This window comes from Macaca fascicularis, chromosome 3, assembly GCF_037993035.2.
Source record: "Macaca fascicularis isolate 582-1 chromosome 3, T2T-MFA8v1.1".
In the NCBI taxonomy this organism is placed as follows: Eukaryota; Metazoa; Chordata; class Mammalia; order Primates; family Cercopithecidae; genus Macaca; species Macaca fascicularis.
Genome location: NC_088377.1, coordinates 156392812 through 156411507, shown reverse-complemented (window position 1 = coordinate 156411507; position 18696 = coordinate 156392812). Strand labels below are relative to the sequence as shown.

Below are 18696 nucleotides of genomic sequence, written 5' to 3'. Positions count from 1 at the left end.
ATTAAGTTGGCAAAGGCTAGGAAAAGAAATAATAGAGCTCCTAATAACAGAGCCTGTTGATGTTGAGAGGAAATGCAGATGATGCCAAGAGAAAGGTTTCAAGTAGCAGGATGAGTGAAAAGGCATGATACAGCAGCTCCGTAAGGGTGAGCAACTGTGAGATGGAGAAGAGCTTGCATTCTACTGCCAATTAAGTGCTTACTATTATGAGAGCTAAAAACTCTTCAAAATGAATAAATGGGTTAAATAGAATGGGGATTACCATTTAAGTAGAGCATTCTAACTTTGCTTCAGATCATGGGAATTCTATAAAATCACAAAGGAGAGAATTAGCTGAACAAAATAGTTTAATTTAATGGGAAATTTATTTCAGAAGAGAAGCTAAGGAAAATTTCTGGAGTTAAGTAATGACATTTAGAATTAGGAGACGTTTATGTAAAAGCAATGTCCAAGGATAAAGTTAACTAATAAGAATTTTCAGAAAGACCTAGAAAAACCTGAGATAGAGACCTGAGGCACTTTATAAAGAGGAACAAAGAAAAATGTAAGCTCTCTATTGGAAATAATTAGAATAGTAGAATTTGACCTAAATTAAAGGAAAATATTACACATGCCTGAGTGTAAGCACAGTAACACACACACACACACACACACACACACACACACTTCTCCCTACCTTAGAAATCCCCCCAAAGACTGAGATCGAAATGTTGCTTCTGTTGCTTCTGTTCCTTTTCTTGTCTAATTAAAACATGAAATGTTGCCTATTGCCTGTTATCAGTTTATGCATATTATGGGTTAAACAGAAAAATTAATATTAATTGATGGCGTCGCTTCACTGTAACATTTATTTTAGTAAGTCAGAGGAATAGTTTCAAATTATATTTGAAACTATTATATTTATTGTTCAAAATATATTTCAAAACTATTTGAAACTATTATATTATATTTATTGTTCAAATAATTATATTTGAACAAGGCATAGCTTCAAATTATATACGATACCATATATCCTAATCTGAGGGGAAAAGCCAAAGGCTTAGTTGGTGCTCTTATAAATTCCAAAATTTAAGCCACCTTTCAGAAATTAAATTATACACCAAAATATGTTCTAAGAATATAAAAGCCTTTTGAACTGTAAAAAGGATAAAAAGTCATAACATAAAAAAAGAATATCCAATTATAAACTTTTTTTTCATAAAACCTTTATTGTTTTTAATTCTTTACTAATTTGGTTTAGAAATTTTTAAACAAATTTAAGTGGCTGGAATTGTCTTTTTAAATTTAAATTTCATAAGAAAGAGAACCAAAATGTGCATTCTCTGACCAGATAGTGTGGGGCCTATTTTTTCGAAATGTTTGATTCCACATGAGTTTCTTCTTTTTATTTATTACTTTCATAATGTATTCTCTGTAATAAGTTAGCAATTCAAGGGCAACCAATTTGAAATCCATACCCTGAAAAACCATAATACCCCAGGCCTGCCACCTGCAATGTTTTCTAGGTGGACCAGGGAAAGCAGACTAAGTACAGACTTCTGTGTAGAGCATGAACCAAGTATGAGTTCAAGCAGGTAGTCTGCTAAGGTCAGGGTTAAAGTTCACAGAATAATCTGGAAATTATTCTCAGCTTGAATATCCCTTATGAGGCCTGAGAATACACCCTTTAATTAGAATACAATTTCCAAAGCAGCCACTCCCTTGACTTTCCAGAGCTCAGTTATTCTCAGCAAAGTAAAAACAGCCTTATTACACTGACAGCTAACAGTCCCCTATAAATTATGCCTTGAGTGTCCCGCAAAGAAGGCAGCAGCCACCCGGCACAACGGAGACACGAGCTGCCAAGCCCTCACCACTTTCAAGAATAAAGAAAAAGAAGTCACATTCGACCGAGTCTCTCTCCTTCACTTCCTGCGTGTGCAGCTGAGCTGCCCCATGGAAGCTTGGAAAATGTGTGGGCTGTGCATTTGAAAATGTTCCCACACCCAGCCAGCCTCGTTTTTCTGATGATCCCTCTATTCAGCCAAACTCACACTACAGTGGGAACACTAACATCAATTCCGTGAGAGCCAGCTGTCTGCCTCTTCCACGGTGCTCAGAGAGCCACACAGGACTCCTGGAATGGGAGCCAGCCCGGGCCTGACTCAACACAGATGTTCCCCTCCTCCCATGAAGCTCTGAGCTAGAGTCTCCTTTTCCAGGGCCTATTGTTATTACAAAAGAGTTTCTGGGCCCCCAAAATGTGCGAGATGCTTAAGCAAGAGGAAAATACACATTTTCCTAACTTCAGAGTTAAGACAGACAGACATTAAATTACACAGAGATGGCCAATGACTCTGTGGGGAAAGCCAAAGAAGGAAAGTTAGGCAGTTCTGAGAGTTTAGTATCAAAGGAGTTGGAATAGCAGAAGCTACCACAATACAAAACTTTCAAATGCTATCCAGAATTGAGTCAGTTTTAAAGATGATATAAAATGTTCCACTTCTGCAAATCCAGATATCAATTTTTTTCTGTTGATCCAACAAAGTAGACTTTGTCTAGAAAAGTATGACTGGGAAAATAACAAAAATGGAGTTTTTGAAATTTATAATCAAATTCAGAGTCAGATTTCACCCACCAATATTTGGAAATGCTTGCCAGCTTATGTTTCAGGCAGGAGTGGCATTGCTATCTTTGGCCGGTATCTTTTGTGTATCCATTTATCTGTCAGTTTCCCCAGCAGCCCTTTCAGAGGGGGGTTTAAATTTCTGTATCGCTTCATTCCTTCAGTGAATATTAGTAAGAAACTAGACAGTTGTTTCCTAATGTTCCAAAGTCCCATGGGACAGGGTACATCATTATCTCAATAAAGAAACTCGTGCAATTTACAATATATTTGATTTGATACCCACTTAACCAATTAAACCATAGAGTAAATCATTTTAATTCATTCTTTTTAATGGTATGGATTCTATGACTAATGTGAGCTTAACCAAATAATATAAACACATTTAACACATTAGCATGACTCTCCATATTCTTATTTAATAGTGTTTTTTTTGTTTGTTTGTTTTTTCTGAGACAGAGTTCGCTCTGTTGCCCAGGCTGGAGTGCAATGTCACGATCTTGGCTCACAGCAAACTCCGCCCCCCGCCGCCCCCAGGTTCATGCTATTCTCCTGCCTCCGCCTCCCAAGTAGCTGAGACCATAGGCGCCCACCACCACGCCCAGCTAATTTTTTTGTATTTTTAGTAGAGACGGGGTTTCACAGTGTTCACCAGGAAGGTCTCAATCTCCTGACCTCATGATCCACCCGCCTCGGCCTCCCAAAGTGCTGGGATTACAGGTGTGAGCCACCGCACCCGGCCTAGTGTTTGTATATTTTATTGTTGTTGTTCGAAGAAATCTTACTCACATTTTCCTATTGTGTGCCCTAGGAAAAGAGATTAAGGAAATAAACCAATTAAATGAAGCACACACTTAAAATTGTAACAACTGAAAAAACAAAGTGAGAAAACCATTTTGCTTCCCAACAGAGGTAAAATGGTCTCTAGAACTTCTTCTAGTGCTCACTAACTCTGGTTGCTAGGAAATCAGAGATAAAATAGGCCAGTTATTCCACAAAATCATGTGTTTCACAATAGCAGAGTCAATATTAGATAAAAGCTAATCAATATATGTTTTTGAGATAAATGTTTACTTGAAATCATGTTTATTTGATTCTTTGGATAAAGCTATATAAATCTTCCTCCTCAGTAATTTCGGAGCCTCATTTCCTTCCTTCCTACTCCCTTCTCCAAGACGAACGTCTATAAAAGCCAAAATGGTCCTAAAATTAATATAAAACATACTCATTTTTACAGTTTTTGTTTGAAACCTGGAAATTTCCTTCAATAGTGTTTTTATTGTTGTTGTTTATTTTCCCCTAAGTTGGACACTTCCTTCTTTTTTTCTAATTTATTTTGTTTAGTTTTCAGTTAGAGACAGGTAGTGGCATTCTAGAGAGGAAAGAAATGTTCTAAGTTTCAAAGTAAGTGTAATGTGGAAGACAGTAAAGGGTCAATAGTATGAAGTTATTTAAACTAAAGAAATAAGTTTTTAAAATAAAATAAACATTTGATCCCAGAAGTAAATTCTCCTCTACCCACTCTGAAAACCTGAGAAGGAAACATGGTACTTTGGTTACTCTAAAGGGGAATATCAAAAGATTTACTCTCTGTGCTCTTCCAGGTGTGGCCTAGCAGCAATATTTACACCTACGTGTTTGCTATGTCCAATAATTCATTGTATGGCAAATTCACCTTGAACACACCTAGGGGAACTTAGTGACCAGAACGTGAGCTCCAGGAGCTCGAGAGCAGAACCTCACATGGAATCAGCATTCTGATCAGCACCCAAAAGACATGGTATTGCAGGGCATTCAAAGAGTAACATGAAAATAGACCAAAGTTTTTGTATGCAATTTTAGGAAGAAGAATATCACAAAAAATTTTTAACCAACAGTGATAAAATATTAATAAAAAAAAATTTAGAGTCAGTTAGCTAGGAGAACAGAGACCACAGTAACATTAATCTTTTAGCTCCACCATCTTTCCCTTGTTAGTTTCTCCATCCGCATATACTTAGAGTTGTTTGACTTTCGCTTAGTTGCTACTCAAAAAGGAACTGAATTTTGACTAAATCTCTCTGAGAATAGAGTCCAACATTTACGGGTCAATTCTTCTTTTCTGAAGAAAGACAACACTGATAGCATTATGTATACCCTAGCTTTAGCTCTGTAATTTAAAATATGAATGAAACTACTTTTAGATAAACTCTGTTGATTTACGGATTTGTAGCAGAATTATCTGGGACAATTTAACGAAGAATATATTATGATAGTCATATCCCAAAATCACTCAAAGTTTTTTCTAAAAATACTTACTTCTGATGAGTTCACCATCTGAAGGATTTCCCCAAATGGACTGGTCTTGCATCTCTCCATGTGTGAAGTGGCTGTTGGTAGCTTGAGTTATATCTTGCTCAGTATTGTCTTTATCACATTTTCCTGAATTAAAAAAGATACATTTAATATAATTGAATTTATATATTTTACTCTTTTTTTAGTATATACATTTTTCTAAATGCTTCCAAGTCTGCCATAATGTAAGGATATAGAACAGGTCTACCTCTATTGACTGCTGTCTATGTTATTGACTCAGTAACAGGTATTTACTGAGCACCTACTATCAGCCTGACATTAAAGAACCAGAGATGTTCATGGTAAAAATAATCTGTTAAGTTTACAGTAAACAAGTAATTTTAATACAGCAAGTGATGTGCCATGATAGAGAAATGTGGGAACGTTACAGGAAGGATGAAAGTGAGTGAGTCCATGCATGTAGAGGGTTGAGCAGCGGGGAAAGGAGTGAAAGAGAAGAAGCTCTGATGAGTGGTAGAGATGAAAGTCAGCCCGCAGCTGAATGAGGAGAGACTGAGTAGTGAGGAGGTATAGAAAGCAACTATAGCATTCTCTCTCTAGAAAGTGAAGAAAAAGTCAAGGACTGTGTAATGCATCCTCCGAGAAAGGGGTGTTTAGGAGGAGAGAATCGCAGGTGGGTTTATGGGTTCTCAGGGAGAAAACCAACATGTATGGAAACGTAAAGTCTTTGGGAAGCATAAGTCAAGCCAAAAGCAAACTGGCAATAAGGTAAAATGCACGCTATGAGAGGTCCAGATCACCAAAGAGGTTCAAAGGAAGCAAAAATACTCATCAGGATTCAGAGATCAAGAAAAGCACTGAGAAAAGGGTACATGTTGGATGGTCATTAAAAGATTATTTGGATTTCCAAAAGTCCAGATGAGAGAAAGGTGGAAGAACAGCACAGGCAAACTCCAAAAGCAGACATTGGGGCAAAGGTTCCAACTCTGGACTGTGAAGGACTATGAGTAGAAAATTAGGAGAGAAGACTGTGAAGGTTTGATTAGAGACATTGTGTGAATATTATAATGCTAAGGTGAGAAATGTGGATGAAATTCAAAAGCAAGAAAAATAAGTCAAACTAGCCACTGAAGCTTTATGAAATGCCTTATCAGAGCCACGCCTTAGGAAGATTAACAAACTTGTGCACACTTGTGATTCTCAGTTCTGGATGCACTTTAATTCACTTGGAGAGTTTTTTGTTCTGTTTTTTTTTTTGTTTGTTTGTTTGTTTTGTTTTGTTTTGAGACAGAGTCTCGGTCTGTCGCCCAGGCTGGAGTGCAGTGGCACGATCTCCGCTCACTGCAAGCTCCGCCTGCCGGGTTCACGCCATTCTCCTGCCTCAGCCTCGCCAGCAGCTGGGACTACAGGTGCCCGCCACCATGCCCGGCTAATTTTTTTGTATTTTTAGTAGGGACGGAGTTTCACCGTGTTAGCCAGGATGGTCTCGATCTCCTGGCCTCGTGATCTGCCCTTCTCGGCCTCCCAAAGTGCTGGGATTACAGATGTAAGCCACTGCGCCAGGCCGCTTAACATGTTCCTGGGTACCAGAATCAAAGATTCTATTTCAACTGAGGGAGAAGAGGTTGAACTCAGATGATTCCATTGGAGTATGGATCCATCTAAGAGGGAGAATACAGTAAGGGAAACTAAAGGAGAGACTTCGCAAAGCCCATATTGAAGTTGATAAGAGTATAATTAACTGGATAACAAGATGGAATAGGGAGTAAATGTGAGAAACCACCTAGAGGTTTGTAGAGATAATCAAGGAAGGTGGGGCTGGATATGACCAAGTTCTCAGTCTGGATTTGACTGGGAAAGCCTAAAAATCAGAAGACCAATTTATGCTTTCAGTAATATATATTTTTGCATAGTAGATGTTTAAGCATTTTGCTAGTTGATGAGGACACAATGAATTATGAAATGCTGCCCAGGCCTTCTTGGAGTTTACAGTCTAGTGGATGAATTAGGTATTGGACATTTGAATTTGCAAGTCAGAAAAAAGGTTATAGCTAGAAATAGTCATCTTTCTAAACTTGATTTCCAAAGCCGTTCAAATTAATGACTCACTAAAAGAGCGAATATATTAAGAAATATCAAGAAGAGTACCAAGTATCAAGAAGAGTCCGTACAATTAGGAAGGAGTTAGAGAAGTAAGAAAAACTGCATGATGTTAAGCCATGGAAGCAAAGAAAGGAAAGAGATTCAAACAGAAGTTGTTAGTCAACCGTGTTAACATTTCCAGTGGAAGGAAAAAATTTCTGCACATGCAAAAATTTTTCATGTACCATGGGGATTTCACAACAATTAAAAAGTTCTGCCATGAAACAAATTTCAACACATAAAAATAGATGGACACCCACTTGGGAGGTGGCTAGTTCTAATCCCAAGCCAAAGTAAAGGACCATTGGCTTAGAAGGACAGCATTGTTGAGATAATGAAGGCCCCCTTTTAAGAGAAAATTGCTTTGGGTGGGGGAGATGTATGCCTGTTGGACATGTAAATAGTCCAGAGGCTAAGGTCTCTGAAGCAAATGGGGTCTTAAATTCCAAGGATTTTTATAAACAAAACCATATTCAAATAGCAGTAAAATATAAATTGAAAATATACTAAACCAATATGTTCTAGATTTATGTAACATTTACTCAGCATTATCATAGAGAAATGTAATCTTCATGAGATATGTTAGTTTCAATTAAAATCTTTACTTTTTTAAACAACTCCAGAAATCTTTCCACTGCTACAGTCAACTCAAGGACATTCTGAGATTATCAATAAAAGAGATTTTTCATAGAAACTCACTAGTAGACATGAACTAGCTCATCGGCAGAGTCCTAAATACTTGCTGCCATTGTTATGTAGCTGACTGCCGCCAGGTGTCATGCTAGTAGGCTTGATTCAATTAGTAACTTTAATTGAAGCTGAATGAAATTAATTATATAATTTTGAGCTGTTCAAGTTTAATTCCATTAAAATTAATTCATGAAACCAAGGCATTATGAAGCATTGCTGACTAAAAGAAAATAGGTATGAATAAAGCCTCTAGACACACTTAACTCATATTTGAATCATGTCCAATATTCGAGTGCTAAACACAGACCCTCTCAATTCTCCATTGAATAAATGAAAATGCCATGTGGTCCATATACACATAGATGTGCAACTATATAACCCACTCTAGGTAAAAAATAAAGTTCTTCCTGCTCTAAACTGTTATTAATGGACAATTTATCACATTTTTTAAAAAGTTTCCTTATCTGTGAAATTCTAGAATTAGGTGATTCCCAGTGTCCATCTCAGGTCAAAAAAGAAAAAAACTATCATTCTCTGTCTGATTATATTCAATAAATAGTAAATAATATGCAGTTACTATTAATTCACTATTCTCAGTCTATTCAACTTTACTTCTCTTGAAAACTAAATGTCTTGGCTCAAAAGCTGGTCTCAGGGTTTTGCTGTGATCTGCAGCACCCAGCCCAAAGCAAGATTCAGAAAAGGTTCCCAACAAAAATAATTGAAATTGACTGTTGCCAATTGTCCACTTGTACAAACTAAACTTCTATGACCACTTGACTGTTCTGTGACTTTCAAATGTATGCATGTCATTTTATTAATATATTCTTACTATTTACTCATTTCAGTGAGCTACCCATATGGCAGTCTCATAAATGGTGGGCAGTTACATATAACACTGAAGAAATGCTCTGAAGAGAGATCAGGATTTATTGATAGATAATTGTAAGATGGTGACCATGATATCCAAACATGAAACCAACCTTACTAAAGCTTTCAATTGGTTGAGTCAGCCACTACTTATTACAATAACAAAATGGAAGTTTCTAGTAACCAATTTCTATTATCAGAGTAGATTTTTTGTGTTATTTCTGAAATGAGAAACAGAGAACTCAGCCCTGGTTTAATAAATTTCACTCTGTATAATGGAGGTTTGTAGTTGCAACTCAACTAGTAGGTAGGCCTGAAAGATAACCCATAGGTAGTCAGGTGATTTTGGTCACGTATGAAATCAGTCTGTACTTTCTACAAGATTTCTATTTACATGTCCAACAGGCATACATCTCCCCCACCCAAAGCAATTTTCTCTTAAAAGGGGGCCTTCATTATCTCAACAATGCTGTCCTTCTAAGCCAATGGTCCTTTACTTTGGCTTGGGATTAGAACCGTATGTACAGTTGAAACATAAACATGCACAGGCCCAAGCTAAGAGATTTCAACTCAGGTGTGTGTGGGGCTGGGGGAGTGATGTCATCATGATATATGGCCCGGCTTGAGGGGCACTACTCTAAGTGAACTCTTATCTTGTACTACACAACTATTTATATCAAGAAAAAAAAACTTAGGTATATCAAATATTGAGATACAGACTTTGATACTCATCCCCTTGTCACAGTATTCTAAATACTAGAAAATAGATTTGTATCTAATCATTGAATTAATATAGAGGTATTTATTTCTGTCTCCATGTAAGGATAACTATTAAGAATACAAAATCTGGCTGGGCATGGTGGCTCACGCCTATAATCCCAGCATTTTGGGAGGCTGAGAAGGGTGGATCACCTGAGGTCAGGAGTTCGAGACTAGCCTGACCAACACGGTAAAACCCCGTCTCCACTAAATACAAAAAATTAGCTGGGCATGGTGGCGCATTCCTGTAATCTCAGCTACTTGGGGGCTGAGGCAGGAGAATCGCTTGAATCCAAGAAGACAGAGGTTGCAGTGAGCCAAGATCATGCCACTGCACTCCAGCCTGGGCAACAAGACTGAAATCCCATCTCAAAAAATAAAAAAGAATGCAAAATCTGAATTATATATCATGCTAATCAATTCTACTAATAATGGGATAAAAGAAATACGTTTTAGATTTCAAAATAAAAATTGAAGATGCATTAAAAATAGTACTAGATCAAAGGATAGTTGAACACCACTGGCATCTACTTCCAAAGGCTAGCTCCTGAGCATCCTAGTATGTCTACTCTGGACAAACAAGTGACGAAGAACTACTTTTCTCTGGATGAAGAAAAAGGCTAGTTCCCTGGCAACAAATCTTCTCACTGGGGAGACCAAACACACACACATAAACAATCAAGCAACTGCAAAACAGAAGGTAGTGACAACTGCTCCAACATAATTCTGGCTCAAAGGCTGACCAGCTGTGTGACTGGGACTCATTGTCTTCATCCTCTTCATCAGGAAATTAGAGCATTGAACTGGATGAACGCAGAGGCCTTTCTGGCTCTAAAATTCTGCAAATCTGATTCTGCACAAGAACTAAACAATAGAGCCAAAAGCTCACACACACGCAGAAGAGTGTTTAAAATGGAGTCGAGGAAATCATAGAAAAGCCATTGTAGGGCATTGGATTTGAATTAATTCTCAAAGAAAGTGACGAACATGAATTGAGTGAGAGTAAATGGAAAAAGTAAGGGTTCCAAATGATCAATTTAAATACAATATGTCCTACTCAGAAATGACTGTCTATCTTACAGAATCAATACCCTTTATCTTCCTGTTTCTAAAGAAGGGCATGAATGGTAAGAAACAATCTTCTCCAATCTCAATTCTTCCTGTTGAAGGAGAATGAAAAATATTCAGGTAAATAGAATTTCTGTTTAATTTAAAATTCTATAACATTTTACTTAGTTGGCATTATCTAAATTTAAAACTTGGTAGTTTTACTTGTCTACAACAGTTGGAGGATAAAATAATAAGATGGTAATTAGCAAAAGAGAAAAATATAAGAACATTAATAATAAATTAGAAAATAACATATAAAATATGATATATGCCACATAACAGCCACTCAACTAATATGTGTTTGTTACATAAGTTTCAAAAAAAAAGTTTTCTTTGTTTGAAAGAATAATCAATGTTTGGAATTATAGTACTAATGGTTTTCAAAGGACTTAAATATATAATATTTATTTGATCTTCAGAACCATCAACAGTGTAATAAAGAGAAAAACTTAGCCCAGTTTTACTGATAAGAAAACAGAATCTCAGAGATAGATATACAGTTGGAAACAGGAGGATAAAATCCAGAGTTGGAAAAGATCTGCAGCTCAGCTAGTTTCATATCCCACTCAGTGTAGAAAAGTCTACCGTAATATTCAGCCCTTCTCCAAAATTTCAATGATTGCTACTTCACAAGGGGACACCTTGTATTCTTGGTCAGATTGGTGCATTAACAAGTTATTCTTTTTTTTTTTTAACATAAATCTGCTATTAAGTCATTTATAACTATTCTTAGTTCTGCCCTTTTTAGGTAGAAATAGTAAGCTTTACCTTTTCTATAAGACAATTGTTCAAACTATTGAAGAGGGATATTTCTCCAACAATTTATAATCAAGCAATAATATTATCTCCATAACTGAATGCTTTTAACAAATAATATTATAGTAACAGAAGAACCTGAGAATGTTGCTTCAAATTTCTGTACATGCCACAGTTTTCAAAAAAATGGGGGCAATATTGTCATTTAAAAGTCCAATACTTGAAGTCTTCCTGATGAATAAAAGGATTCTCATTAGTGTCTCTGGGACAGAAGGACTCTCTCCTAATTTTACGCTGCACTAGAGAAGCGACTAAAAGCAAAGGATCTAAAATCAGGGTGCCTGCGTCCACCACTAATGATGTGGATCTTGGACAAATTAATCTTTGCCAGTTTCTTCATCTTTAAATGGGAGTAAAAACAGTCTCTACCTCGTAAGGTGGATGTGGAAATAAATGAAATCAAGCCAGGAAAGCACAGTGTCTGATATAGAATAAGAGCTCATTCACACTGGCTATTGTTATTACATTAAGTGTTATTGCAATAAGCACCTTTTTAAAACATGCTATAAATAAATCATAAGGAGGCTGGTAAGGGCAGTATCCATTCAGTAATCTCTATATGAAAAACCAGACAATAAGTATGTTTCCAGACTGAATACAAGGAAAAGTATTGTTTCCTTTGAGTAGCTGTATGTTATTTTTTTCCTTATAGACAATGAAAAGTATATCCTCCAAAAGTTTTCTTTTGAACGCACATCTATATACAAAATTGAATAACTGTGTTTGACCCCACAGCCTATACCTATACATTCTGATTTCCCCAGGCTTGGGTTTCCTAGTCTACTTATATTTACCGTTATTCTGTTTTAATCCTTTTTAAAAAGTATTCCTATAAGCCACCTCAAATATTCTACTGAACCAGGCAGAAGTGTGTGTAAACTCACGAACCAAAAAAAAAAAAACAAAAAAGAAAAATACATTTTCTACTTGTTACTCATACTTTATTTGCTTACTTCCAGAAAGACTAATATAAATTATGTTCCTTGGCAGGAATTTTTATAAAACCTCATAAAACTTAATCAGTGTAAAATATACTTCTATTCTTATAAAAAGGAGTATAACTAGCTCCTTTGTGTTTAAATTTTGAGACTTTTGCATGTGAGCTCTCATACACTTCCATTAAATATTTGATGATAATCTATGACAGAGCATTTGTAATCTGCATATTATATATATATTGTTATTGTTGATATGCAATTTATATTCATACCTCCCTTATCTATAACAAACTTGCTTTAAACAATTTCATATTTACTCTTCCATTAAAACACCAGCATTATTACAGATGATCGATATGTATTCTAGTTTATGAAATTTCAAGTAATCTGAGACTAAAATCTCTGGGAAAAGTAACCAAAAAAAAACTAGGTCTGTATTTTCCCCGTAGTTCAGAATAATGTGGAAATTCTGCAAATGTTTCCCAACTGTAACCTTTAAAAAACCAAAGATAAGGCAGCTTTCAGGAAGACCTGAGGCTCTGGAATTTTACTTCTTCACTGATCCAAAAAAAAAAAAAAAAAAAAAACCCTCAAGCTTAATGACCTTTAAGGAACATTGCAAAACCAACCTGCTTTGCCTAACATTCTAAAATGGATTAAAATCGCATTGTCCAAAAATACACGTTAAGATAACCAAAGCATTTAAACAGATGAGTGAATGAACATATGCATAAATTTCAAGATTTTGCAAACACAAGGAAGTTATATAATCATACACTATAACTGTTTGTTGAGTAAGTCAAATGCTTAAATCAATGTAATTTAATTAATTCATTGCTATCAGTATTTTGAAAAATAATAAGACTTCTGAGCAAGATCTAAAATATATTCCTTTGAAGGGCTTCTTATGTATTTAGAAGCATATGGTATGTTTAGACCCAAAAGAATGGCGGGCAAATTATACTGACTCAATCACTTTATAGGTTTGGGGTAGGTAAAAGGAATGGAATATGCACAAACAAAATTGGAAAACAAATTACAAAATTATATGAAAATCCAATTGAGTATAAATATGCAAAGAAATAGGTACAAAGTGCAGCAATCATTTAACATACATCTCAATAAATCAGGGCTCTAAATTCATGAAGGGAGAAGGAAGAATTGTGCGCTTTCCACTTAAGAAAATAAGCGCTTGGGACTGCGCGCGTTGACTCACGCCTGTAATCCCAGCACTTTAGGAGGCCGAGGCGGGTGGATCACGAGGTCAGGAAAACGAAATCATCCCTGGCTAACATGGTGAAACCCCGTTTCTACTAAAAATACAAAAAAAATAGCCGGGCGTGGTTGCGGGCGCCTGTAGTTCCAGCTACTTGAGAGGCTGAGGCCGGAGAATGGTGTGAACCCGGGAGGCGGAGCTTGCAGTGAGCGGAGATCGCGCCACTGCACTCCAGCCTGGGCGACAGAGGGAGACTCCCTCTGAGAAAAAAAAAAAGAAAGAAAGAAAAGAAAAGAATCCCTTGGATAACAGCAATCTGATATGAGGACCCAGGACACATCTCAGTCATCTTAGTCTCTTGCACCTTTTACATCTAAACCTACTTTTCCTTACCCTAAGAATAAATTTTTAGGATGATTGACCTTGAGGCACAGCAAACTCCTTCCTTCTTACATACGGGTTCAGTTATGTTTATTCAGCCAAACAATATGCTCATACTAAAGCCAAACATTCACGGGCTTATGAAATCTGGAGTTAAATGGGCTCTCAGAGGCCCCTCTGACAACCTGATAAAATAAATTCAGATGAAAACATTCGACATTCAACATTCTCAAGAATAGGCCAAGGACTGTAGGTATGAATACTTACAGGGATAGAGAAATGGCCTCAGGAAATAGCTTACTCCACTTCTGGTGTTTAAATTATTCGGACCTTCCTCACATTTGGCTAAAATCTACTTCCCTAAAATTTTCACTGATTCATCGTATTTTGCTTTTTGCAAAATCAAACAAAGTAAAAAAATCAAAGTCTAATCTTCTCTCCATTTGACAGTGCCATATTAGAAAGTATCTTATGTTCCTCTGTTTTCTCTGTGCTAAATACGCCCAGTTCATTCAATGGTTTTTCAGAGGCATCACATTCTAATCACTCTTATAGGCACAATAGCCTTCTTAATCTTGTCTAGAAAACTATCATGAAAGAGGTTGTCTGATTGCCAAAATCCAGAGACACTATATCTATAGCAGGTCCCTTAATTGGCAGTCTATTAACTCCATTATAAAAAGGAATGGAGGCTGGGCACAGTGGCTCACGCTTGTAATCCCAGCACTTTGGGAGGCCGAGGTGGGAGGATCACAAGGTCAGGAGTTCAAGACCAGCCTGACTAACATGGTGAAACCCTGTCTCTACTGAAAATACAAAAATTAGCTGGGCACAGTGGTGCACGCCTGTAATCCCAGCTACTCAAGAGGCTGAGGAAAGAGAATTGCTTGAACCTGGGAGGCGGAGGTTGCAGTGAGCCAAGATCACGCCATTGCACTCCAGCCTGGGTGACAGAGTGACACTGCATCTCAAAAGAAAAAAGAAGGAATGGAAGATTCACACCCATCTTTAGTCTTTCAGCATGGTAACTTGCATATGCACCACAGTTTAAAAACTTTTCTGTTACCTCTCAGTTACACAGAGTTATTTTATCAAGAACACTTTTAGTCTCAAGCTCTCTAGTTAAGCAATGAACCCTTACTTGGCACTATTACAAGAATGAAGGCTAGTGGAAATCAAAAGTGAATCAAAGGGGGTTGTTTAATCTGTAAGAGCATTTCAGAGTTATGATTTGAGTCTGATCTTGAAATAAATAGAGGACAGGGAAGAGTTTTTCAAATAGTGGTGAAGGCACAAATAAGATAATTGTAAGTGAATCTGAAGTATATTGAAATTAATTTCTGGGACTTCAGAATGGTAGATATAGAATTGAAATCAGAAGGTGTGTCCTCTGTCAATTTTCATAAAGGCCCAAATTGGGAACTTCTTATAAACTTCACTAACTCAGCCTCTCAATTTCTGGGCCCTCCCCACCCTTCCTGTGGAGGAATTAGTTCTTTAGATTATCCTCTAAGACCACAACCTATATTCTTCTGGCTCTACCATCTTTGCAGTCTCATCAGCTTCTACAGTTTCAGTAAATTTCAGGAAGATAACTTGTAGATCCATTATCCTAGCCCTGACACCCATCCTGAGCTACAGATTTGAAGTTTTAACTCTACATAAATATATCTTTAGCAACTCAGACTCAAAATTTCCCAAAATTCATCAACACTTTTCTTCTCTTCCTGCCTGTTTCCATAACTGTTGCCTGTGTCTTAGTTAATAGTAGTCACAGAATCTCCTTCAACTCTTTATTTTCTTTTTATGTCGCCTATTCCAAAATAATCAATTACCAGATCCTGCTAGTAATAACTCCCCAATTTCTCGCAAATCTATACTTTCTTTTCCACACCCACTACCAGTGCCTCAGTCTCTTTACCCTCCAATCAAAAATACTTTCCTAACACCAAGATTAAATATGTTACTCCTTAGCTGATGTACAAATTATATCCATTTTGCATACTGATGAAAAACTGATATAGTTATTTGAACACTGTATATATGTTATGTTGTAAACTCCCATACTTTCTCATGCCTAATAATTTTCTCTTGTATCCCCATGAGAAATAAATAGTATAACCCGTCAGATCTTATGTATTGCTTGGATAATGAAAGAAATAAGAACTATGTTTATAGAGACCCAAAAGCAGTGTCTACGTTTACAAACACCAGAAAGATCAGGCTGATTCGCCATGAAAAAGAGTAGGAGGACAATGCCTCGGAGTGGCAAAAGTAAAGAGAGGAAGCTGGTTCCTTCATACTCTGCCACCTAGTTTCAGAGAGCCTGTCACCCGCTCGACCACAAGGTACCTTAGTTTCAAGGCTCAACCCAGCATAATTCTCACCAAAAAACCCTACAAACTGTGTATTCTTTAACTGTGGTCACTAGCAGTCCAAATTAGACACAACTGATTCCTTCTCGCCATCCTGAAATCCTCTCTCAAACTCTAAATTTACCTGCTCCGAGATGATACCAGTAGTTGGCATCTGGCCATAAATTAATCTGTCACATGGCTGTTATTCTAATCTTGAATCGATATTTCAGTAAGAGGTTGCAATTTAATTTAGTACACATTTGTGTCTCATCCTCTCTCATCCTGTTGAGAAATTCCTTGTGGACAAAACTATACATTCTTAATTTTCACAGGACCTTGTAGGCACACCGAAAAGTATTTGTGGGCAGGGTTTTCCCATTCAAATCTCTCAATAGTAAAATATATGTGCTAGCATAAAAATTAATTTCAGACTTTGTTCCTGAAACTAATTGGGCATAAAAGCACGTGCATATGAATCATCTCACTTGAGATCATGTGGGTGTGAATCTGAAAACAGAAGTAGACTGTAAGTAAAAACCACAAACGAAATTAAATTCATGTTAAAATAACTCTTCTCATAGTTTCTACTTAGCAAACCCTAAGTGATTAGAAGAAGAATCTATAAAATATAACTAGACTTCAAAAACTTAAGGTTAAAAAGCTTTCCTCCTACAGGACATGTAGGCTAATGTAAAAAGAAGATATTAAAAGTTTAAGTAACTTCAGTAAAGTTACTGGAAAGACAAAGAGAGAGGGAGAGGGAGGAGGAAAAGGGGAGGGAGGGAGAGAGATCAAGTATCCAAAACACTGGTGCATACACATAGCACTGTTTAAGACAGAAGGGCTGCAGCATCTTTCTTTGATCTACTCTAATGAATCACTGTAGTTAAACTGTCCAAAATCTAGAATCTAGTCAGTACATAATATATTCTCTTAATAAAAACCAAATACTTTGAGAAGTAGAAACATAGAAATCACTTGATTTATCCTCTGCCTTTGTACAAGAGAATACTTACATTGTCTCAGAAAGATAATCTGGTTGAATTTTTTTTTACCTGTTTCATGTGTTGTTGTTCTAAATAACTTTGTATTTGCAAATGGCCTAACTTTTAGATTGTGTCAATTGAAGTTTCCTTGTTATCCCCAAACCTTTTATTATTATAGAAATATAATCCAGTAAAATAATCGTACACTGTTATTAGGTCTTCTTTCCATGAAATCATCTCAACAAGATCCAGGAAACGAGGTTCAAAGAAACAGGAAAAGCCTTTACACACCCAAAAATTCCACAGCTTCCCTCATAGCCCTGTAAAGGTCACTCAATCATATATATTAAATCCTTGTATGTGAACTGACCAAACAAAGCAACAGCCATAATTTTTTATCGCCAGAAGTCTTAGTCTGTCAATCGCATTTCTGGTCTCTGGATTATCTTCCCAGCCTGGAATACAAGACGAGTTAACATAAACACACTCTTCCCACACATGCGTGATACACATCCCTTGTCGTCCTCTCATCACTCCCACCCTGCCAACCTCTAACCCTGTGCTAACTGCAAAATCCATTCTATCTGTTTCCCTTCCCAAGCTCCTGCATGCTCCTTGGCTGAGAAAGACAATCAACCATGCTGATCACTTCCACTAAGAATTCATGCCATTCAGTCCTAGTTAATCTCTTTGTGTTACCCAGCAGGCACTTTATTTGCCGCAGATTGACTACCTCTTTAATTCTTCCCTCTTCCAAATCTTTTCCAGACATCTCAAATTTCTTGATTCATCATAACCTCCTTTGCTCTCAGAAATTGTTACCATTTACTTTGCCAGGATATAGGCCCTCAATATTTATTTTCATATCAAATTTTGTCTAGATTATCACCTATCCTTTTCTCCCACCTCCATCTCAAAGAGGAACATTCCCAACTTTCCAAACACTGGTCTCTTCTTCCCATTCCTTCCCAGAATTTTTATCTTTCCCTTACAAATACCTACTGCACCACTTCCTCCTTCTTCCATCTCCTTTCTTCTTCAATTTCCCTCTATCTTCTGGCTTTCTTCTCATTAGTGCACAGTGAGTGTACTCAATCCACCCATCCAAGCAAGAGAAGTCTTCCATGCACCCTGTTTCTCCTTAAACAAACCAAAACTCTTTTCATCTTTTGTATCCACCAAATATCCAATGCTCCTGTGACTAAGAAGGCTCAACAGCTCTTCCTAGGCTTCCACTCAGGCTCCAAAGCAAACTTATGAATTACCTTAAATTTCTACTTTTCCACCATCTCCCATATAAAATATTTTGCCCAACCACCGGCCAGGAACGGTGGCTCACGCCTGTAATTCAGCACTTTGGGAGGCTGAGGCAGGCGGATCACAAGGTCAGGAGTTTGAGACCAACCTGGCCAATATAGTGAAACCCATCTCTACTAAAAAATACAACAAATTAGCCAGGTGTGGTGGCACACACCTGTAGTCCCAGCTACCCAGGAGGCCGAGGCAGAAGAATTGTTTGAACCTGGGAGAT

The 18696-nt window shown here is 37.0% G+C and overlaps 1 protein-coding gene across 5 annotated transcripts in view; it reads right to left on the bottom strand.

Moving 5' to 3' along the window:
• The window catches only part of MDFIC (MyoD family inhibitor domain containing), a 92204-nt gene that overhangs the window by 66753 nt on the left and 6755 nt on the right, over window positions 1-18696 (bottom strand). For all 5 annotated transcript variants that reach the window (XM_074036611.1, XM_074036612.1, XM_005550565.5 and 2 more), the window contains one exon: window positions 4904-5026. In XM_074036611.1, the coding sequence (XP_073892712.1) occupies window positions 4904-5026 (123 nt within the window). The remainder of the gene's footprint in view (window positions 1-4903; window positions 5027-18696) is intronic.